The 23586-nt window shown below is 49.1% G+C and overlaps 1 protein-coding gene across 1 annotated transcript in view; it reads right to left on the reverse strand.

Annotated features, from left to right (window-relative positions):
• The window catches only part of SH3GLB2 (SH3-domain GRB2-like endophilin B2), a 48555-nt gene extending 27456 nt beyond the window's left edge, over positions 1-21099 (reverse strand). Inside the window, exons 1-4 of the mRNA XM_015417419.1 lie at positions 21034-21099; positions 16253-16399; positions 5738-5871; positions 1069-1161 (exon numbers count right to left, since the gene is read on the reverse strand). Of these exons, the coding sequence (XP_015272905.1) occupies positions 1069-1161; positions 5738-5871; positions 16253-16295 (270 nt within the window). The 5' untranslated portion in view covers positions 16296-16399; positions 21034-21099. The remainder of the gene's footprint in view (positions 1-1068; positions 1162-5737; positions 5872-16252; positions 16400-21033) is intronic.
• Positions 21100-23586: the final 2487 nt, after the last annotated feature.

The raw sequence follows: 23586 nt of genomic DNA on the forward strand, positions 1-23586 counted from the left end.
GGAAAGAGTAGGCAATATCCCCTCCCCTTGCAGGGGATGCAGTTAACTACACACGAAGACCCTCACCTTTAAGCAGTTGGGTTGGCCCTTCTTATTTTCAACCTAATCTGGTAACTTAGGTGGCAATCGATGCCAAGCAAACACAGCAGCCCTGAAGGGATACAGACAGGAACACCCCCTCCCCATCTCTCCCTAGCTGCATCAAGGTTCCCTCCCCCACGAGACAGCTGTCTGGAGGAACTGAAGCAACAGCCGTTTGGCATTTTAGTTGTCCTTTCCCCATCTCTGGCTACACAGATCCTGGAACTGTTATCGCATGGCCCTAGACTCAACTGCAGTGTACACAGAAGGGGAGGGGTTTGTAGTCATATACAGGTACTTCAAGGCAAAACTAGGGTTCTTCCCCCCCAGGTACGCTATAAAAGGGGGGGGGCAGTCTTAGATTCACATACAGGTTAGGATACAACGCAGGGGAGAAGCTCTTTGAAGGAAAGGGGATAACGACCCTGGTTCACGCAGCAGCACCCCCCTGGGAGTAACGAGGAAGCATTTGCTACCCTTTCAATGCAGGAAAGAAGAGGTGCTCTTTGGATGCCCGGCCACCGCCAGCAAAACAACCTCCCATCAAGGGGTTATGCCGTCATGATGCAACTCCCACCAGCTCGATCTGGGGCACCGGGGGCTTATTTAGTGCCCTAACCCTCCCCGAAAAAGAGGAGCACCTGTTCCAATAACTCAAGAGCAACTGGACTGCACTGAAAGAAGCAGCGTCCGGCTCTGTCTCAGCTCTGTGGCCCACTTCCCCATCCTTGCCGAGGACTATTCCTCCCCCCTGCTGAGGGTTTGGGGGAGAGGAAGGCAAGTCGACAATAATCCTTCCCCCTCACCAGATGTCCTGCATGCAGTACGAACAGACTAAGGCCCACAGGGGAGAGGGAGAGAAAATAAGAGCCCACACACGATCGACTGAAGGGGGTCACATGCACATGAGTCAAGGCCAGGTGGGTGGCAGGAAGAGGGGGATTGCGGGAACAAACCTCCCCACCCCCCCGACAAAAACAAAATTACCGCTGCCTTGGCTTCGGCGGCCTTTGCTTTCTTCAACCTGGCTTTGCAGGCGTCCAGATCCAGGCGGCGGTTCTCCAGAATCCGTCTCTCTTTCTGAGGGAAAAGAAAGACGCACTTGAACAACCTGAGAGAGCCTCTGGCAAGCGCCACAGCAGTGCCACTTTTTTGGCGGTGGCAACGGATGAGGGGGACCTCGCTCCAGCTGGCCACGTTCACCCTGTTTGTCCCAGGTTCGGCTCCCTGGTTCAGGAGTCCCGGGAAGGAAGTCAGAGGAGGCTCTGGGCCATTCTCCCATTCCTGGCATGAACGGCTGGGCAAAGGGTCAGGGGCCAGCTGCGGGCCCTTGGACAGGAAGTGGGTCTGTTGCCCCACAGTAAGGGCCACCTTGGTGGGGAAGGAGGAAAGCGACGACTTCATCACTTCTAGAATGCACCCGTATGCCAAGGAAAGTGCTTCTCCCGCTGATCTGGAAGTTACAGCTTTGGATGCATCTCGCTATGTGCGCACCGAGGCCACACATTCACATCAATGCACGGAAGCAGACTGAAGAGCGCCAGGGCACGGGCCTTCCCCTTCCCCCAACGCAGTCAACCGTGCTGGAGGTGCCTGAGCCGCAATTATTCTAGAATGAGCAGAACCAGATCCCATCTTCTAAGCCAAATCATTCATTAAGGAGGCTTTATGAAATATTCTTCCGTTAAAGGCGGAGAGGAAGCTGACACAGTCCAATTACTTCAGGCAAAACCAGATGCGATGTGGGAGAACCAGGACTGACACCATTAAAAAAAAAAAGCAGACATGACTGGGGTTTTCCCCCCCCCCTCCCCGATTTCAATTGGAGCAGCAGCGCTAGGGGGAAGAGTGCTTAGCTTTTTACAGGAACCTAATCCCCCCCCCCCCGTAGGTCTAACAGTAGCTTGGAGGGAAACATTTAGATAGAGAAAATCAGCCTGCCTGCTCCAACAAAAGAGACCAGATACTTTAAAACAGCCCCTGGGGGTGTTTGTGTAACAAGCCAACACCAGCCGGCACCCAAGATCTGATTACAGGATTTCCTGCATCACATTTGCTTCACAAGCCCTTGTAGGACCAGCTCCTGCGGGGTAAATTAAGAGAGAAGAAGAGAAGAGATTGGATTTATACCCCACCCTTCACCACCCAAAGGTGTCTCAGAGCGGCTGACAAACTCCTTTCCCTTCCCCTCCCCACAACAGACACCTGGTGAGGTAGAAGAAGAAGAGAAGAGATTGGATTTGCACCCCGCCCTTCACTACCCAGTGGAGTCTCAGAGCGGCTTACAAACTCCTTTCCCTTCCCCTCCCCACAACAGACACCCTGTGAGGTGGGTGGGGCTGAGAGAGCTCTTGACAGAAACTGCTATTTTTCAAGGACAGCTCTTATCAGAACTAAAGCTTGCCCGAGGTCATCCAGCCAGGTGCAAGCGGAGGAGTGGGGAATCAAACCCGGCTCTCCCAGATTAGAGACCGTGCATTTAACCACTACACCAAACTGGCGCAGAAGAGGGCGCAGAAACCAGCAGACGGGTCTTCGGCCATGTACAATAGCAGAGAAAGAAGGGTGGCTTAGGCAGTGACCCTTGGTGTGAGGACAGTAATTGCAAGAACATATGAGCAGGGGTTACTTCCTAGAAAAAGAGGTACAGGAGCTCATTTGCATATGCAACACCCACTGACAAAGGGCAGGCATGTTTAAAATGAGTTAAGGCATATGCAAATGAGTTTAAACCACCACCCCCAGTCTCTCCGCAAAAACGGAGAGGCTGGAGAGGGGAAGGGGAGGCGGGCAGACATGCCTGGCTTCCCTGCCCAATCTTCTCCAGGTGCCCGAGAGGCTGGAGAGGGGAAGGGGAGGCGGGCAGACATGCCTGGCTTCCCTGCCCAATCTTCTCCAGGTGCCCGTGACTAGGAAGCCAGGCATTTAATTCCACCCCTCGGGCGCTCCAGCAGGAAATGACCCCTGCATATGAGTATCCCTGTTTTCTCCTGTGTATTCAGGGCTGTATCGCCCAACTCACCCCTTTTATGACAAGCTTTCATTTGCACCAGGTATAGAACAAACATACACAGTGGCTCCAGAGTCGCTGTGTCCTCTTCTAAACGCTGCTGACCTTGGCACCTGTTCCCGTAAAGCGGGCCGCTTCTTTAGAAGCTGAGACAGTTGTGTCCAGGGGTCATTTCGTAGAAAAAGAGGTGCAGGAGCTCATTAGCATCACTCATTAGCATAACTTATTTGGATAGGCCATGCCCCCTGACGTCACCGGAAGGGTGTCAGAAGGCAACACCCACCGCTCAGGCTCCACTGGACTGTTTTGGATTGCCAGCTATTGGGGGGGATGGGACGTGCAGATCTGTCCTCGCAGAGGAGGGAGAGCTTGTATCTGAATAAAACTTGGTCTTAAAGGTGCCACTGGACTGTTTTGGATTGCTAGCTACTGGGGGAGAGGACGTGCAGATCTGTCCTCGCAGAGGAGGTAGAGCTTGTACCTGAATAAAACTTGGTCTTAAAGGTGCCACTGGACTGTTTTGGACCGGGGGCCAGGGGGAGCTCTGCAGCTTACCTGGCTGTTTCTTGCTCTGACGGAGGGCTGCTGGGAGCAGGGGGTGGGGCTTGTTGCATGTGCCCGCCCCCTGGTCTCTTTACTGCCGGAGCTCCGCTCCTGTGCGCTCCTGCAGGAAATGACCCCTGGTTGCGTCCCTACTACAGGCCAAAGATTAAGTTCTACCAGATAACAAGGAAAGCCAAAGGTTCAACGGTGGTGAGTTCTACATGTTCAGAGGTATACTTGTAAATCAAAAGGTTCTACCATAGCTATATAGTATGTGTGTTTATGTTGGTGAGCAGAGCATAAAGCAGTCTTGTGGCTTCTTTGGATGATGGGAATTGCAAGTCTGGCCCTCTGCAACCCATCTCTTAAGACAACACATGCTGCATCAGGAAACCCTGGCTTGTTTACACTGCAGGTTGTGCAGTAAACTTCGGTTAATTTGACAGACGCAAGTAACAAGGCCTGGTTTGTTTGCTTCTTGCGTCCTCTCCATCTCTCAGTGGGAAGGTGGCACATGGCTACTCAAAGGCTGCAGTTCGTTAACTCCCAAGTAACATACCCGCTTAATACAAATTGGTTTGAAATCCTGGTTTGGTGCCAAGTAACAAATCCCAGTTGGTTGAACCACCTGCATTCAGGCATGGTTATTAACGAGGGTTTGATCAAGCCTGGTTGATAAGCCAAAGTTTATTTTGAAATCTTAATGCAACCACACTTATGTGTGTAGGTCAGGGGTGGAGATAAGCAGGGCTGGCTCACCCACTAGGAGAACCAGGCATTCGCCTAGAGCGCCGGGCCCTGGATGGGGCGCCAAGCTGTGCCTCCCCCCCTCCTCCCCCCCTTTGGTGGCGGCGGCGGCAGGGGAGAGGAGGCGGTGCTGGCAGCAGCAAAAGGGTGGCTGGCTCCAGAGGTCTCCAGGTTTCCGGGCCCCACCGGGAGGTTGGCATCTGTGCCATAAGGCAACCTCGCCTAGGGCGCAGAAACACTTCGAGCTGGCCCTGGAGATAAGTCATAGCAAGCAGAGGCATTTTATTTTTTGGCAGTTCTTTGTATTTTTTCCTATGTGCATCTGTGCACCTGGAAATCATGGCAACCTCTGGTTTATGGACCCCTACTGCTGGCCTGAAGGATATTCAGAGAGGTGGCTGGATAAAGCCTGCCCCCGCCTCCCGACTGCTGGTATTCCAAGGAAGCCTCCCATCCAAGCACTTGCCAGAGTCAGCCCTGCTTCGCTTCCAAAATCTGATGAGATCCGGCTTGCCCAGGCCATCCAGGTCAGGACACATCATCTTTAACTACAAGCTTCACAGTCCACCAGTGTTACAAGAGGGCACACTTAGAGTGCCTTAACTTATCAGTGTTCAATAACCTTCATTAACGCTTCATGTTGATATAGCACTATTGATATTCTAAGAACGAAGTTTGAGTCCAGTGAGGCACCTTTAAGACCAACAAAGTTTTATTCAAGGTACGAGCTTTTGTGTGCAGGGCACACTTCCTCAGATACCACGGGTGCCTGCACACAAAAGCTTACACTTTGAATGAAACTGTGTCTTAAAGGTGCCCCTGGACTCAAACTTTGTTCTACTGCTTCAGGCCAACATGGCTGCCCCACCTGGATCTATTGGTGTTCTAAGTACTGTTATTTTGTTGCAGTACTTAAACCCACCCTGTATAGTAGGCCAGGGTTATTATTCCAGTATTGCACAGGGGAACGGAGGCGGGGATGGAAGCTCACCCAAGGCCACCTTCTACATTTGGGGCAGAAATCAGATTAGATCCAGGGACCTCTCAGATCGCAGCTCATTCTCTGGGCTCTGCATTACCAGCTGATCAATCCTGAATGCTCCCATAGAGAATCAGGAGCGCCCTACTGGATCGGCGTAAAGCCAACCGAATCGCACCGTTCTTGGCAGACTTTCTAGCGGGTGTCAAGCAGTGCTCCCTCTAAGCTGAGTTAGCGTGAGCTAGCTCACAGTTTATTAGCCTCTGGCTCACAATTTTTGTCTTAGCTCAGGAAGGGAGGGCAACTTCTGCCCCAGCCACACTCCAGTGCCCAGCAGCTCCCACTTCAGTACCCCCTCCTTCCCCCCCCTCACTTACAGAAATGGTTCTCCAGTCTCCCTCCAGGAAGTTGCGCAAAGGACTCAGGAAGTTGATGGATGCGGAATGGATGAAATCCCGCTCAGCTCCTCCCAGGCGCCTCTCAGTTTCCCCAACTTTGAGGAGGGTCTTTCCTGCAAGGTACCAAAAGACACATCACAGCCTCAGGTAGCTGACCGGACACCCTGCTCCACCCCTCGACCCAAGGACAGACAGAGCGAGGCAGGTTGCCAGCTTGGCGCTGTCCATCAGTTCTCTTCCATGCCAGTTGGAAGCAGGGCCGGCTCCAGCTTATTTTGCACCCTAGGCGAGGATCCCTTCTGCCCCCCCCCCCCCGCCCCCCCCCCCCCCCCCCCTCAACAAATCCAACATTGGCATCTCTTATGTTCTTATGTTCTTCCATGCCAGTTGGAAGCAGGGCCGGCTCCAGCTTATTTTGCACCCTAGGCGAGGATCCCTTATGCCCCCCCTGTGTGCCCACCAATTTTAAAAAATAAATGCATTTTAGGAAGAATGAAAAACACAAATAATCAAGAAACTCCCAGAGTACGGGGCCGGGTGCAGTTTGGTGCCCCTAAGGGCCGTCCCGCTCTAGGCGATCGCCTAGTTCGCCTAGTGAGTGAGCCGGCCCTGATGTTGTTACACTGTGCTTCAGTGACTCCTGGAAAATTTAGAGTTATCATTTTGAATCTGATTGTGTGTGTGTGTTAAGTGCCACTAAGTCACTTTTGATTTATGGCTATATGAATTAATGACCTCCAAAACATCCTATCGTGAACAGCCTTGCGCAGGCCTTGCAAACGGAGGGCCCTGACGGAGCCCATCCATCTCACACTGACTCTTCCTCTTTCCCGGCCGCCCTTCCAACTTTCCCCGAGCACTGCTGAATTTGATTACGGCTGCCAGATTGCTCCGCGCTAGGCAAGGGAAGCAAGGTACCATATCCCTTGGATACAGCAGTGGTTTGGAAAGATAAAGGATCTGTATCCTGCGATTATGCTTTCTGCTGTGGAGGGGAAAGATGTTAACCATCTTGATGCATTTTGACGAGATGGCCTGCAAGGTCCCTTCCCACTCTAACATTCTATGATTCTATATGATATTCAAACTATATGTTGAACAAATGCAGATAGATTATAAAGCTATCTTTCCCTGTCTGTTTCTTTTTCTGACTGATGCCAGTTTGTGAATGGATAATCCTGAGTCTGGAAGTCTCTTATTATGGGTTTACCTGGCTGTTTTACGGTTTCTGTATATAATTTCAAGAGGTGCTTGTTTGCCATTCAAAATACAAACTTGCTTTACTAAACTCTAGCACTGCTCATCCCCCTACCCATCTCGTTTGTAGAGAAGGCCAAGAGAGCAAACTGTAGATCTTGGCAGGGCCAACCAACCCACCCTAGGTCTGTCTGTATCTAAACCAAGCAAAACTCTACTCTTCTTTGGACAATCATCCCTGAAAGCACTATAACCTGTTTGCATTTAATCTTAACTCTCACTTCCAGTGACTTATGAGTCTGCTCCATACGTACTGGGCCTACCTAGAATCCTTAAAGTTCACAGTGATCCTCCTGCTTGCACAGATTGCCGCTGCAGCTGTTTTTACCAGGCCAAAAACAGTGCCCAGGGCAACCTCTGATCACCAAACAATTACAGGACAGACAAGAGAGATCATTAGCTGAGCCAGGGGCTGCAATGGATTTGCAAGAACCAGCATAATCAAATTGAAGCGCATTGGAGCAGAGAGAACAAGCAGACTGGTGTCCGATGGGCACAGTGCCGGTGAGCTTACGAGCAACTATTATGGAGGCCACGGTTTGCGGCAGGGTCTGCGATTGATTTTGAGAAGGTGGGCGTGATACCCAGAACTCGGCAGACAGGGAGAGGGTTACGGATCCATATACTTTCACCCGTTGTAGCTGCAGACGGAATAGACGCCAAAAACCTACCTAAATTCTGCTGCCTATTTAAAGCATAGGTGCATAATTTCATTTTGCATAACTCATTCTCCTTCTGCTAGTAGAACAGGGAGGAAAACATGTAGATGCCTCGTCCGCCCCAAACTACTGGGCATCTTCTTCAAGTGACCCTTTGGGAGACATGCCAAGAATACCTCCATGATACTTGCATAACCACAAGGATTAAAACCGCCACATTATTTGGGAAACAGCAATCCTATTTGGAAGCTGAATCCGGCTTCAGCGGTGGAGTTTCAACACAACACAGCCTTCCGTGTAGGAGTTCTTCTACAAAGCTCCGCAGGTGGCTATGCAACCAACATCTCTCCGTTTTAGAGAGGCCCTCTAGGTTGTGGGGTTATGTTTCCTATACATTACCTTAATGGACTCCGCAACATTGCAAGCCTACTGCAGAATTCATTACAGAACAGCATGATTGTCTCAAGTTTCTAAAAGGGCACCGTCGCGCTTCAGCTGCGGAGGACTGCGTTGCATTATAATGAAGCCACCCATGGAAGCGGGGAGCTTGGAGAGCCAGCCTGATTAGGCCCAGCAGCGTCAAGAAACGTGTTACTACGAGACTGGTGAGGAGTTATTTTTATGTTCAAGCTCCGCTGTTCCATGGCGTTTCACAAACCGAAGAGGCCGGTCCTGACTTTAAAAAAGGAGCTCACAAGTTCAGTTTGGAGAACTGTCTCGATTCTCCCTGCCCACTTGGCACACCCACACATATGAAGCCACCAGATGTCCGTATGTGGGTGCAATGTTTGGACAGAGTGTAGAAACTGATACGTGCAGGTCTGAACAGCACAACTCATATGCCCGGGGGGGGGGGCAGGGCTAGGAACCGATACAACAGTGTGTTAGGATGCATTAGATTTTACACAGGGGCCGCGGTGGCTCAGAGGTTAAGACGCTGAGCTGCTGACCGGAAGGTCTGTAGCTCGGCAGTTTGAGACCCGAGTGCCACATGACGGAGTGAGGCTCCCGTCTCTGGCCCCAGCTCCTGCCTACCTAGCAGTTCAAAAACAAAAAACTGCAAGTACCGCTTCGATGGGAAGGTAACAACGTTCTGTGCGCTTCAGTGTTTAGTCATGCCAGTCACATGACCACAGAAGTGTCTTTGGACAGCGCTGGCTCTTCGGCTTGGAAACGGAGATGAGTATCACCCCCTAGAGTCGGATTCGACTGGCTTTTGAGCAAGGGAAACCTTTACCTTTTTAGATTGTACACACATACGCATTAATAAAAACTATAAACCATCAGTGGACAATTTTCGTTTTAGCGAAATTAATAGATAGTAATTCGGTGTCACATTGCTCTTTAAATAGTATCAGGGCTCACTTCAGGCCAATCCTTGTCTGGATAAAAGAACAGCATTGTCAGCATACATTGAGATTGGAACCTTTCTGCTACCTGAGAATGAGGGAGCATGAGTATCAATTGAATGAAGGCATGTGATTAAAGAGTTAACATAGATGTTAAATAAGAAGGGAGCCAAAAGGCGACCTTGTCTGACTCCTTTTTGCACTGGAATTCTTTTCGAAAGTTTCCCATCTTGTGTGAGTCTCATTTGGATGTTGTTATTTTCGTGCAGTTTAATTAATAGAAGCAATAGCCTTCTATAGATACCCATGTCAGTCAATTTGGCCCAAAGCCTTCCCCTAGAAACAGAGTCAAAGGCCACCTTGAGGTCCACAAAGGTACAAGGAATTCTTCCGATGTTTCACATGTTTAAAAATAAAATAATCTAGGACCAAGCAATGATCAATAGTAGCACGCCCAGGTGTGAAACCAGCTTATTCAATTTCAAGTAAGCTGCTATGATCTAGCCATTCACATTGCTTCTGACAGAGGTGTTTAGTATATAACTTACAAATCACATTCAGAAGACTAATTGGTCTGTAGTTCAATGGGTCATAGGGGCTACCTTTTTAAAATAAAGGGGAAATTATAGCCAAGCCTCAGTCTTTAGGGATCTGAGTTGAGGGGCATCTATACAGGAGAAAAGATTTGCTAAGACTGGAGCCTACCAATCTATGTGCGATTTTAAAAGCCTAATTTTACTGCTGCCCCCTATTTAGTTAACATTACCTATGAGCCCTATAGATGGGCCTTTCCCAGAGCCCGTTTTGAGGCACTCCCTTCTGTTGTACTGCAAGGTAAACTCATTCGCGTTCCAACGCATGAACATTGATGCCCATGCATGGCTAATACAGTGGAATCAGTTACTCACATCCTCCTGTTCTGCAGATTCTGTCAGGAGGAACGAGACCATCTTATACTACCCCTTCTGTCTAGACTTAGCCCTCTGCAGTCTTATCTTGACTTTAGAAGAGAAGAAGAGATTGGATATATACCCCGCCCTTCACTAACCAAAGGTGTCTCAGAGCGGCTGACAAACTCCTTTCCCTTCCCCTCCCCCCAACAGACACCCTGGGAGGTAAAAGAAGAAGAAGAGATTGGATTTATACCCTGCCCTTCACTACCCAAAGGTGTCTCAGAGCGGCTTACAAACTCCTTCCCCTCCCCACAACAGGCACCCCGTGAGGTAGGTGGGGCTGAGAGAGCTCTGACAGAACCGGCTCTTTTTCAAGAACAGCTCTTATCAGAACTACGCCTTGCCCAAGGTCATCCAGCCAGGTGCAAGTGGAGGAGTGGGGAATCAAACCCGGCTCTCCCAGATTAGAGTCTGCACACTTAACCAGTACACCACACTGGGAGGGGCCAGAAGTCCTTCGTAAATTCCTCTTAGAAGACGTTCAGAGCTCAGTGTGGCAAAATTTTGTTGCTTAGCTATTAGGAAACGTAAACTCATTTTAGCTGAAAAAATTGTATGATTCCTTTATTTTACTAATTTTCTTAATTTTCTCTTGTTCGTGTTTTTATACCATTCCTATGTGATTACTGTTTTAATCCTCCTTATATCAGAATTGTACTGTTTTACTGGCTTTTGCTGTAATAAATTAGATCGCTCGATCGGAACCATCAGTGGACATTCAGAGGCCTTGGAAAAGAGACCAGTCGGCTAGGTGGGTGGAAAAGGAAAGCACGACCTTGCTCCTTTATCATGTGCAAGAGAAGGAGCGGGGCAAGCATGGGCTATTCAGACCAGGCCACTATTCACAGAAGCCGCTGGACAGCACATGAAGACGCATGACGCTGCCTTGTGCTGTATCAGACCCTCAGTCCATCAAGGTTCTGTCTTGTCTCTCTGGCGTCTCAGGCGGAGGTCTTCCTCATCACCTACTGCCTGGTCCTTTGAACTGGAGATGCTGCTGGGGACCGATCCTGGGGCCTTCTGCCTGCCAAGCAGAGCCTCCCCCAATGAGCCACAGCCCCTCCCCCACAGAGTTAAGCTTTACCTCCGACTGTCGTTGGACTGAAAGTGACGGAGCTACTTCCAGCCGAACCTGGACAGCGCAACACTGCAAAGCGGTGGGGAGACTGGAGTCAGAGAAATGGCGAGAGCACTGGAGGACACTGTGCTCTTATTCCGTCCTCCGTCAGCCTCTCCTCCCCTGGCCCCTCTTCCCCATAGCGCAACCACAGTGTGTCTGGAGCCCCAGCACAGGGACACATCCAGATCGGCTGAATCTGCCATTCCGACCTAAGCAGTCTAGCTTAGACATACGGGGGGAACCGCTGGAGAATCATATACAGTGAATGCTGGGTTGCTAGTCTTGAGAAGGTAAGCAGGCCTGTGGCCACCGGGGGCGGGGGTACGAGGGCGACGCCCCCTCCCAAATGTGCCCTGCACTCTCACCAAACAGCCCTGCCTCCCCCCTCTGCAAAGCGCCCACCTGGCTTGCCCAGGGAGGGGAAGCGCGTCTCTGCCCATGCTCAGCCACAGCCTCCAGGAGCACGGGCACCCTGGAAAAGAAGAGGACTGGGCGGGCAACTGTCACATGTGAGCACCATCCTGGACTCGCATCACGCCTCTGGGCTTGGCCCTGCCTCTGGAAGCCAGAGAGGAGTCACCACTGGAGGCGGGCTGGGCTTTGCTAAATGCCGCCACATGTCAGAGCCAGGCTGCTTTGGGAGGTGCGAGGCGGAGCCGGGAGGGCCTGGGCGGGCAAGCAAAAGGAGGCACAAAGGAAGGCCCACTCCCCCAGAGGGCTCTTGTGGCCAATTGCAGTCCTTTGGTAGAAATAAGCAGGAGCTGGGGGGAGACCTGGCAACCAGATCTGGCAGACCTTTTCCAGGTCGGGACACTGACTTCCAGGCAGGGGTCTGGAGCAACGTTCCCTCTAAGCTGAGTTCGTGTGAGCGAGCTCACAGATTTCCGTCTTTGCTCAGGAAGGAGGGCTCCAGAGCAAACTGATTTATGCAGTAGCCAAATCGCTGGCTCACAACTTTAAGGCCAGTCGCTCACAAAGGAGAATTTTTGCTCACCATACTCCACAGCTTAGAGGGAGCGTTGGTCTGGAGATCTCCAGGGGTGACAGCCGATCTTCAGACAGGCGATCCATTCCCCCGGAGGAAGGGGCTGCTTTGGAGGGTGGAGTCTGTAGCATTATACTCGGCTGGGGTCCATCCTCAAACCCCACCCTCTCCAGGTGGCACCTCCAGAAACTGCCCACCCAGAGTGGGCAACCGTACTTCTAGGGAAACGTATGCGGTTACTTTATCCAGCTATTTCTCCTCTGCACGGGGAGCCAAAGCAACCTGCAACATCATCCTCTCCTCCTCTATTATTTCCCTCACAACAACGACCACCCTGTGATGGTGGAGTCAGCTCCACTGGACTCAACTGCCCACTTGTTCCCCCCCCAATTTTCTGGCTACAGGCCCAGAACGTAGCTGCACAAGTGAAGGGGTGTGCAAAGAAGTGGGCTACCCAAACCCAGCACTGTGGCGTCTGCTAAATTTCTGCATCACAGCCACCTAAATTTGTTGTTGTTGTTCAGTCGCACAGTTGAGTCCAACTCTTCGTGACCCCATGGACCAGCTCCCGCCAGGCCTTCTGGTCTTCCGCCGTCCTCTGAAGTTTGCTCAATTTCATGTTCATTGCATCGATGACACTGTCTAACCATCTCATCCTTTGCCGTCCCCGTCTTCTTTGACCTTCAATCTTTCCCAGCATCAGGGTCTTCTCCAGGGAGTGCTCCCTTCTCATTGGGTGGCCAAAGTATTTGAGCTTCAGTTTCATTATCTGGCCTTCCAGGGAACTGTCAGGGTTGATTTCTTTGAGGATTGACTGATTTGTTCTTCTTGCAGTCCAAGGGACTCTGAAGAGTCTTCTCCAGCACCATAGTTCAAAAGAATCTATTCTTCGGCGCTCGGCCTTCCTTATAGTCCAACTCTCGCAGCCATACATGACTACTGGGAATACCATTGCTTTGACCATGCGGACTTTTGTTGGCAGGGTGATGTCTCTACTTTTTATCATGCTGTTTAGGTTCGCCATCGCTTTCCTCCCAAGGAGCAGGCGTCTTTTGATTTCATGGCTGCTGTCACAGTCTGCGGTGATCTGGGATCCCAGGAACGTGAAGTCTGTCACTACTTCCACGACTTCCCCTTCTATTTGCCAAGGAGTAATGGGGCCGGATGCCATGATGCCAGCTAAATTAGGTGACAGTTAAAGCAACTGGCATATACGAGTTTCAGAGGGGACTCCGTGCGGCCTGCAGAACAGCTAGATTCAAGACCAGGATGATTTTCAGGGCAGAAGCTTCCCAGAATCAAAGCTCCCAATTTCTACTCGTGTCTGAGGAAGGGAGTTTTGGCTCTCAAAAGCTTCTCCCCCGGAAATCTTGTTGGTCTCCAAGGGCTCCCGGACTCTAATCTAGTTGCGTAAATTACGACGATGAAAGAAAAGGAGCGCCAAAGTTTATATCAGGCGAGACCAGTGGCTCATTCAGCTCAGCCTCAATCAAGAACCACAAGGGTAAGAAAGAAGTCTGATAAAGGGCCAATATTAAAAACCTAGTGTAAACTTATAATATACAAAAATACATGTATTTATTAGAAAGGCAGTTAAAAATAAATAAGGGCCCAATGAAAGACTTGTTACAAAGTTCAAGTGGACTGAACACAAAGGCCAACACAAGTGACCTGACTGCGTTCCCGCCCTATTGGAGGCCTTCTTCAGAGGTCAAACAGTTTGAGGTACGTGTTACAATGTTACATATTACAATAACATAACCAATAAGTTAATACGAGACCAAAAAAGGAAAGTTAAGTAGCACGATCAATAGACACAAGACAAGGATGTCTGCGAGGCCTCTCAAGATGAGAGTCATGTGTCTGGTGCCAAATGCACAGCTGCTGAATGGGAGCATCTTCCAATTCTGGTCCAGAAAGCACCTATGTGACTATCTTAGTCAGAGCTAGAGTGTCCTCAAACAGATAGCAGTTCATTCAGCTCAGCATCATGTACTTTTGACCAGCAGAGGCTGCTGAGGGTTTTAGGCAGAGAAAGATCTTCTTGACACTTGCTACGGAACATCTGAGAACTGGAAATGCCCAGGGCGGGGGAAGGGCCTGAACCGGGAACCTTTGACACACAAAGGCTGCTCGCTCTGTCTTGGCTCCTTCTGACCTCAACTGCATGAGATCAGCTCTACTCGTGCCAGAAGTGGCTTCTTCTAAGGCCAACAAGCTGACTAATGAGTCAGCGAACAGCCCCAGTTTTCAAGGAGTTACTTTCACTTTCTCTCCTCAAGGTCACCCAGTGAAGTTCCACAGCAGAACGGGGATTCAAACCTGGGCCTCCTGGGTCTGACGCTAACCAACACGTCCACAATGGTTCTTCACCACACAATTTACCTCATTTAAAGAAAAATCTGTGCGTGTGAACTGCCATCAAGTCGGTTCCAACTTACGGCAAACCCATGAATTGATGTTCTCCAAAACACAAGCGGGAATTAAGATTGCTGGGGAAAAGATGAACAACCTCAGATATGCAGACGACACCACTCTAATGGCAGAAAGTGAAGAGGACCTCAAGAGCCTCTTGCTCAGGGTAAAAGAGGAGAGCGCAAAAGTGGGCTTGAAGCTCAACATCAAAAAAACTAAGATCATGGCATCCGACCCTATCACTCCTTGGCAAATAGAAGGGGAAGTCATGGAAGTAGTGACAGACTTCACGTTCCTGGGATCCCAGAACACCGCAGACTGTGACAGCAGCCATGAAATTAAAAGACGCCTGCTCCTTGGGAGGAAAGCGATGGCGAACCTATGGTCAAAGCAATGGTATTCCCAGTAGTCAAGTATGGCTGCGAGAGTTGGACTATAAGGAAGGCCGAGCGCCGAAGAACAGATTCTTTTGAACTATGGGGCTGGAGAAGACGCTTGAGAGTCCCCTTGACTGCAAGAAGATCAAATCAGTCAATCCTCAAAGAAATCAACCCTGACAGTTCCCTGGAAGGCCAGATACTGAAGCAGAAGCTCAAATACTTTGGCCACCCAATGAGAAGGGAGCACTCCCTGGAGAAGACCCTGATGCTGGGAAAGATTGAAGGTCAAAGAAGACGGGGACGGCAAAGGATGAGATGGTTAGACAGTGTCATAGATGCAACGAACATGAAATTGAGCAAACTTCAGAGGACGGCGGAAGACAGGAAGGCCTGGCGTGATCTGGTCCATGGGGTCGCGAAGAGTCGGACTCGACTGTGCGACTGAACAACAACAACAAACACCCTACCGTTTACAGACTCACTCAGGTTAATGAGACTCAGATCTTGCACTCTGAGGGCTTCCGCGACAGATTGACAGAGTCTCATGACGGGTCCCTCTCTTTTCCTGCGGCCTTCAACCTTCCCCAGCATGACTGTCTTTTCCAGTGAGTCTTCCCTTCTCACAACAGGATCAAAATACGATCACCTCAGTTTAGTCATTTTAGCTTCTAGGGAGCGTTCAGGCTTGATTTGATCTAGAACTTTACCTCATTTAAAAAAAAAAAATCTACACCAATTGCTTTTTGACCAACAGGTCTCCAGGGCAACTTACAATGACCAAAAAGATGGAGTGCCACAAAGACCCACATCTAGCAGAAATTTATAAAAGAACAAATCATTACTGAATAGAAGGCCACCAGTAAACAAGCCTCCAAGTTAAAGCCACAAGTTCGGATGTGGTTTGTGATCGCCACCTCTTGCGACTTGCTGCTTTATTCAGCAACGTGTTCTGTGTCTGAGTGATTCAGGCCAGCCCTACCGGCTTCAAGCACCTTCACAGCCCTCTTACATTATTGCAACCCAGCCAGGTATTTGCTGCCTTTCAGGAACAGCAGCTGCGTTTCATCTCAACGGCCCAAGAGGAGGTGGGCCAGAAAGACCAGCAGGAGCAAGAGAAAAAAAGCCCAGTGCCTTCAACAGCAATGCGTTTTGCTCTACATCTTCCAGATACTTCCTTAGAAAAAGTATTCCAGTTCTGTCTGCTCTTCCTGCACTCCCCCCCCCCCCCAGATGTCCTGTGAATATGCCAAGCAACCCTGGGGGAGAAAAGAGAGTTATCTCCCCTCGCCCGATACCACTGAGGAGAGGTTACCCTTCCTTGCTTTCTCCAAAGCACCGTGCGAGGTGGAGCAAGAGTCAGCCCGCCTGCAACTTACCGTAGGGAGTCCCTGGGCCAAAGTCGTTGGCTGCCTCCGTCATGTACTGCGCCAGGAGCTCCCCGTTGGTCACCCGAGAGGGCACTTTCCGGTCTAGCTTTTCATACAGGAATTCTTCAACTCTGGCACCTGGAAGACCAGAGAGACCTTAAGACTAACACGTGCAATTACTGTCGTGTGCTTTCCAGAACAAGCATATACTTCGTCCAGTGCAGGAAGTGTTACTCTCAGCTAGCAACTGCACCTACACTCGGGGGGGGGGGGGGGAGATTATAAAGTGAAGCCTGGAACCTCACTGTTCCAAGATGTAGGTGTATTACATTGCATTGCAGAGCACAAGTGAAAAGAACAGCCGGCGGAAAGATTAAAAACGATCCAATTTGAATGGATCACTCCCAATGGATATGAATTGACAAAGCAAGGCTGGTAGCAGAGAAACCTGTGAGAAGGCAGCTATTTTTGGCAATGCAATTCCAGTGCCACAGCCAGATCATCAGAGTCTTGTGGCACAACTAATAAGCACACTGTAGCATCAGTTTGCACGAGCCAAAACATACTTTGTGAGTTTTGACCCATGAAAGCTCACACCATAAAGCACTTAGTTAGCGTTCAATGTGCCACAACAGTGCCGATTTTTCCCTTGGCGAGCTACCCACTTCCAGTCTCTATTGAGGCCAAGCCTGAGAGTGTCAGATTTACACAGAGGTCATTTCGGGGGGGATCACAGTTCCCCCAGGTGAGGTACGGGGGGCGGGGCACATGACGAAGCCCCGCCCCCCGCTTCCGGCCGCCCTGCTTCTGGCCCTCATTCAGCCAGGAGGGGCGGGGTGTGTGGTCTTATGACACACTTCCGGTGATGTCAGGGGGTGTGGCATATGCTAATGAGTTATGCTTATGAGTTCCCCTAGCTCTTTTCCTACGAAATGACCCCTGGATTTACATATGCATTCCCACAAGGCAGTGGCTTCAGATCAGGGGTGGCAACATTTCATAATTAGATGACAAACCGCTTCAACACTCAGAGCAAGAAATCGACAACCTGGCTTCTCTTATGTTCTTAGGTATGAGGCTGTGAGGCTCTGTCTTCTTGGTGCTTGGGGGGCCCACAGTGGGAGGGCTTCTGGAGTTCTGGCCCCACTGCTGGACCGCCTGATGGCCCCTGGGTTTTGGCCACTGTGTGACACAGAGTGCTGGACTAGATGGGCCACTGGCCTGATCCAACCAATATGGCTTCTCACATGTTCTAGTGCTCAGAGGGGGGATCTTACGCCTTACAAGGTGTTATGGATGTCCCTTTTGGGGAAGGCTAGGCAGACCAGATCAAGGAAGCCACCAAACTATCCACTTACCTCAGCTGCCAGCCTTTAGCCCACCAGAAGAGGGGGAGAATCCATTCATAGGATTATCCTCCTACAGAATTTTTAAAAGGATCCAAAGCATTGCATCCTTTTTGCAGTTTTTTTTAAATTATAAAAGCATATATACAAAAAAATAGGTAACAGGTTTTACGGAACAAGCATGGACCGAAAACACAGCAGACTTGTGGGCACTATTTCAGGCGCTGTCTCTCTAGCTGATTCCACCTGCACTTTCAAACTGAAAGTTCACAGAACTTTCCCTGCGGCTTCTCAGAGCAACACAGTAGGATGTTGTGACTCCACTGGCATAAACAATTCTGAGTCACAAGACCAGTTTTCACAAAAATGCAGGCATAGATTGCATAACGATATGTGAACTACATAATTGACTTGCGTGTAAAGCTTCGTCCTGGGCTAGGATCCAAATCCATCCAATCACACTTCTAGCCCAGGAAGAACCAACCAATCACTGGTCAGCAAGCTCCCTGAGCGGGAATGTCTGTGATTGGTCCTTATGTATACAACCTTATTGGTTGATAATTGTATAGTAGGCGTGGCTACATTAGCCGGGAGAGGTTAAAAAGGGAACAGCTTTAATGTAAAAGCTGGCTATCAGATGTTGATCCGTGTTGGAGTTGTGTTCGAGTTGTTGAATAAAGTTGAACCTTTGCTGAATCACTCTCCGACTACTTTGTTAAGCGAGCGACTTAACAGATCAGCACGCTGAATCAAGCTGAAGGCTGAAGTGAGCCTGTCAACGTTAAATCTGGAAATCTTTTGAGGCCTGGCAAGCCTATATGTATCACAAGAGTCTACCCATCTGAAGCTGCCATTTCCTCCAGGGGAAACTGACCTCGGTAGACAGGGGATCAGTTTTAATTTCAGGAGTGCTCCGGGCCCCAACTAGAGCTTGGTAACCATGGCTACAACTTCAGGTGGGAAGTTCTAAAAATGCAGGGGTATGTGTCGTGGAATTAGGGCCTGGATTGAGCCTCAGTCCTCTGTTAAACCTATGTTACTGTAATTTCTATAGTAAAGTATAGCTGAATCCTTGATTTTGTTTCCCAGGAGGCTTCCACTGGTGCTGTGGCCTTGTGGTACCGATAACCCTGTACATGACTTTTGCCTTAGAGGATGTTTATACATTCCAGGAGTTGGTGGCGTCAGTATCAGAATCAAAATGGATGGGGTATTTGAAACTAGCTTCCTTGACTCTCGTTCACTTTCTGTGAGCTTCCTGATCCCAGAGATATAGAGAAGGGGGAGGGATTTGAGACGGTACATCAGGTCCGCTCCAGTCTGTTCCAGTTTGGCCTGTGTCACATTCATAGTAGTCCTACGTGATACGTACGTCAGCAGCTATAGGTTAGTAACCTCTGGTTCCATGTGAGACCTTGGTGGTTAGTCTAGAACGTTCTGAATTTTATACGTGCACTATTTTAAGTACCGGGTTGAAATATTCTATGTTGAGTACTGCAATGCTATGTTGAATACTGAAACTGAAATGCAACTAAGTGTTTTCTGTCTTAAGAGTGTATAATGGAATAAACTGAGCTTTGTTTAAGAATCACTGTCTCTCTCTATACTAGATTCAGTCTGTTGTTAGGCTCTACCCAACCAATAAAAGAACGCAGGGGAATGGGGGGGCTGACCCCCGGAATCCCTCAACAGTATGCTTGCTCTCCAGCTGGGGGAAAAAATCAGGATCCAGAAGCAGCCAGAAATGAAGTTTAAGCAGATGCTCTGCCATTTCAAGGCCAGCCACAAACGGTTTGGCTGCCTCGGGCTCACTGAAACTTGATCCTCACCCTCACATTTAATGACAAAGAGTCAAGTGGAGTACAGTTTCCTAAATTGCTTCCTTAATTCCAGTAATTTAATCGCTGATGTGATTCACACTAATCTGGACGAACGTTTCCTCACCTACCTACTTTAAAGGATTCCTGGACACCATCACTAAAGCCTCTTCCACATTCTCATTTTTGTCACCTGCGTGTCCCTATTGCTTCTGGAGGGAGGTGGGTTCTTCTCCATACATGTTTTGCTCCTCTATTGGTCAATTTGATATTACAACACTGTATGTCCAGTGTATCCCCCTGCAGACTTAAACTGCAGGTATTTATGCCAGACATACAGCAATGTAATATCAAACTGATCTCTGAACGGAGCAAAACATGCTTGGAAAAGAAAACCCCCGAAGCAATAGGGACACACAAGTGATGAGAATGAAGAAGAACCCTAAGTTTCAGGACCCTCCATAGTAACTCAAGAGCGAAAGAATTAAAGAGCTGGCGGCGGCACCAGCTCTCTTCCCTTCCCCGCATACATCTACATAACCAAGGCAGCAAGGCCTGGAAATCTGGTGACACCAAGGGACTGACTCGTTTGCTTCCGTGGCTGAGCTGGTTCTACCTCTGTTGAACTGACCAACAATGGATCTGTTTGCGAAGTTAACAAATAGCCAGCCAAGATGCAATGAAGGGCAAACTGCTGGCACTGAGTGCCGATCGCTTGGCATGTTCACCTTGCACTCTGCAGTCAAAGTTTACATAGAGACCACGCTTGCTCTCCAGACGCATTTTCGAGCTGCAGAAAGCAGTCATAGGTAGAGAAGAGGGACTTGGACTGGGCTGAAGCACTGGGGAGGAAGACTTTGTCCCACCCCTACTTTCCTGGTAGGAGCTTCCATTTCCCTAAGCTGTTACTAAGTAGGGTGCAAGGAGCCCCCCAAATAGCAAAGCTTCTGTCTGGTTTTCCAACGCTGGCCAAAAAAAAGAGGTCCACATATGGACACCTGTCTTTATTCCCTCCCAGGGAACAGGGGCTTTCTATCAGGGAAAAGTCTGGGGAGAAAGGTTAAAACCTCATTCCCTCACCCAAACTACTTTTCAAGGTCAAGAGTACACACTGGGAGCTCCAGTCCCAAAGTTTGGTCCTATAAACACTGTGACATGGAAGACCTTGCATAGACTGCATGTTAAAAAATGCAAGGCCGGTCTCCCTCAAACAAACACAAGAGTGGGCCTCAGTCCTGATCTGAATTGCTGGTAGTCCACATGAACTAAGAAGATCAGCAGGAGAGTCCCAGCTGCTACGGGGGGAGAAAAATGGCAGCAAGGACTGCATCTGAAGTGTTTTTCTACTCCTTCCGGTTTGCGCTGGAGGAAACAGACACCTGGGAGCCTCCTCCGGTCACTGTGCAGTGCCAGCATGGGGGGAAACAAGCAGACGTTGCACTGTTTGGAGGGCTCCCTAGAGCAGACCAGCACAGAATCACATCTGGGGTATCGCAGAGCAGAAGCAGTTGAGCTTTGTGGGCTGCCGAAGCCAGCAGTCTACTTATTGCCAGGGGTCCTGCTTGAACCCAGGGCTTCCCCAGTGCAACTAATGAATCAACGGTTCCAAGATCAAATAAAGGCTTACTAGGGTTTGGCTGCAGCAAGACTTCTGTCTGACGCAAAATCTTCTCTGTCCAGTTCTTGGTGCTGTCTGCCCGGGTCAGAAGGTTTTCAAAGTGCGCGTCCAATTCAGTCTTCTCAGCCTGGCCGAACTTCTCCTCCGTGAACTGTTGAGAGGAACGCAGAATGACCCGTCAGTATGCAGCATCAGCTAGCCGGCCTTTCAGCCCCCCCCCCACACTCCCCTTTTATATGCTGCCCAGTGAGGCTTTCAAGTCACCGTCCAGCAAAATCAAAGGGAATCGAGTTAAAAGCATCAATATCCATAATCAGTGGAGCCGATGAAGGAACAATATGAAGCATCAATGGAGGGGGAAGAGCCAACCAGAACTGAAAAAGACAAACTGAGAACCGGCCTGCCAGACTCCCTTAATGGGGCCATAAATCCATGATGCATTTTTTTTTGGGGGGGGGAGGAATGCTCTCTCCTGGGGTTCAGGAGCTTCGGCACGTATTCCAGGAGCAGACCCAGGTGTATTCCGGACACTGCCAAGCTACCTGACCGACACCCTGAAACTAATGCTCCCTCCAAGCTGTGGAGTCTTGTGAGCAAAAATTCTTACTTTCTGAGCTACTGGCATTAAAGTTGAGAGTGAGCGATTTGGCTGCTGCATAAAGTAGTTTATTCTGGAGCCATCCTTCCTGAGCTAAGGCAAAAATGTGTGAGCCAGAGGCTAAAAAACTGTGAGCTAGCTCACACTAGCTCAGCTTAGAGCAGTGATGGCAAACCTTTTAGAGACCGAGTGCCCAAACTGCGACCCAAAACCCACTTATTTATCGCAAAGTGCCAACACGGCAATTTAACCTGAATACTGAGGTTTTACTTTAGAAAAAACAACCCATACATTAACTTAAGATGATCCAAACAAAGTAAGGGAAGCAATCCCAAATGCTTTCATTTACTTAAAATTATTTGGCAGAGAATACTTTAATGATGGTCTGGGCCTGGCTGGGGTGATGGCATGCGTGCCCACAGAGAGGGCTCTGAGTGCCACCTCTGGCACCCGTGCCATAGATTTGCCACCACTGGCTTAGAGGAAACACTGCCTGAGACTTCCTTTCAAGGAGTGACAATTCCAGCCCTCATTGTTTTTAAGACATCCCGGATCTCTGATTGCCCATTAAAAGAAGGCTGGGGGTGAGTTCTAGTCCCTGGGTATTAAAGCTATGCCATGAAGATACAGTGGTCAGTCAGGACTTCCAAAGCAAGGCAATCTTGGCTCCAGAGCACCTGCACACCGACAAATCAGACACAGGTTTGGCTAGCAGTCCCTCAATTTCCTTTCATCCTTCATGAAGACCATTTATTAAAACCTGTATATCCCGCCTTTCCACGCAGTTCAAGGCGGCTTACAGTAATAGTTAAAAGACATTTACAGCTAAAACCAAGAATAAAACACTCCGATTTTTTTCAGCAGCTAGCACCTTCCCCATTATTAAAACCATTCTTTTTAAAAAGCCACTGTGAAGTTACACTGGGGATTGAAATGGGCAGGAGGGAAGGCTGGAACAGTAACAGGATTTAAGCTCCGTGGTGTAGTATAGATGGGACTATAAAGATTTCCCCCCTCATATTTCTCTGGTTTTTATAGATCTATTCTTAAATAAGATTTTATTAGGATGTAATGATTATACAGAAGGCCTCTCTTTCTAGGTCAGGGTATTTTCCCAGCTGAGGCTAGCATACAAGACAATAGCATTCTTTTGGTACAAAAGAAGGTATAAGGTTCATGGTTCTAATCGTTTAGGTAACTTCACAGTGTCTGGGTCAAAAAGGATTTTTAACTTAGTATCAGAGAAAAACACCTTTGTTTGGGTGAGAACGAGCCTTGGCCGATACGACTCAGGTCAGGTCAAGTAAATACGTGACGCTATCATACAGACACACCTTTCTTACATTTGACCAATAAGGAGATTTTCATTTAAATGTTGTTTAATTTCTTGTAACCAATTATGCTTTCTGAATATTATTTTCATGATGATTTGTATGATGATGTCATATTAAGTATTTAATTTAGTGTATTTCCTGGTTGGGCTCAGAAAGCAGTCAATTCTGATGGGTCATTTGGCGTGTTCTCCATGTTTGATTGCAATTAAATACAAGATCTTCCTCCTCATTGTGACTTCAATCTCCTATTTTTGACTGGATATTAATTTGTATAACAGTGGTGCGGGATCTATTTCGTATGCAGGTCCCAAGCTCAATCCTTGGCATCTTCAGGTGAAAGAAGACCTCAGGAAGCAGGTGCCCAACAAGACTGTTCTGCCAGAGAGCCCCGGAGGGCCGATGCCAGAGTAGGCAATACTCAGAAAGATGGACCAAAGGTCCAATGTGCTATAAGGCTGTGCCACGTAAAAGAAAACACTCCGTGTGGAAACAGGGGTTCCAGCACGTCCAGGAAGGGATCCTGGCTGCCTTTTACAACCCAGGGGTCAGAGCCAAATTCAGGAGCTCTGGATTTTTGCACACCTGGATTTCCACCCAGGTGGAATGCCAAGGATTAAAAACAGGACCTTG

Source organism: Gekko japonicus, unplaced genomic scaffold (genome assembly GCF_001447785.1).
Source record: "Gekko japonicus isolate JY-2015 unplaced genomic scaffold, Gekko_japonicus_V1.1 scaffold2647, whole genome shotgun sequence".
NCBI classification, from domain to species: domain Eukaryota; kingdom Metazoa; phylum Chordata; class Lepidosauria; order Squamata; family Gekkonidae; genus Gekko; species Gekko japonicus.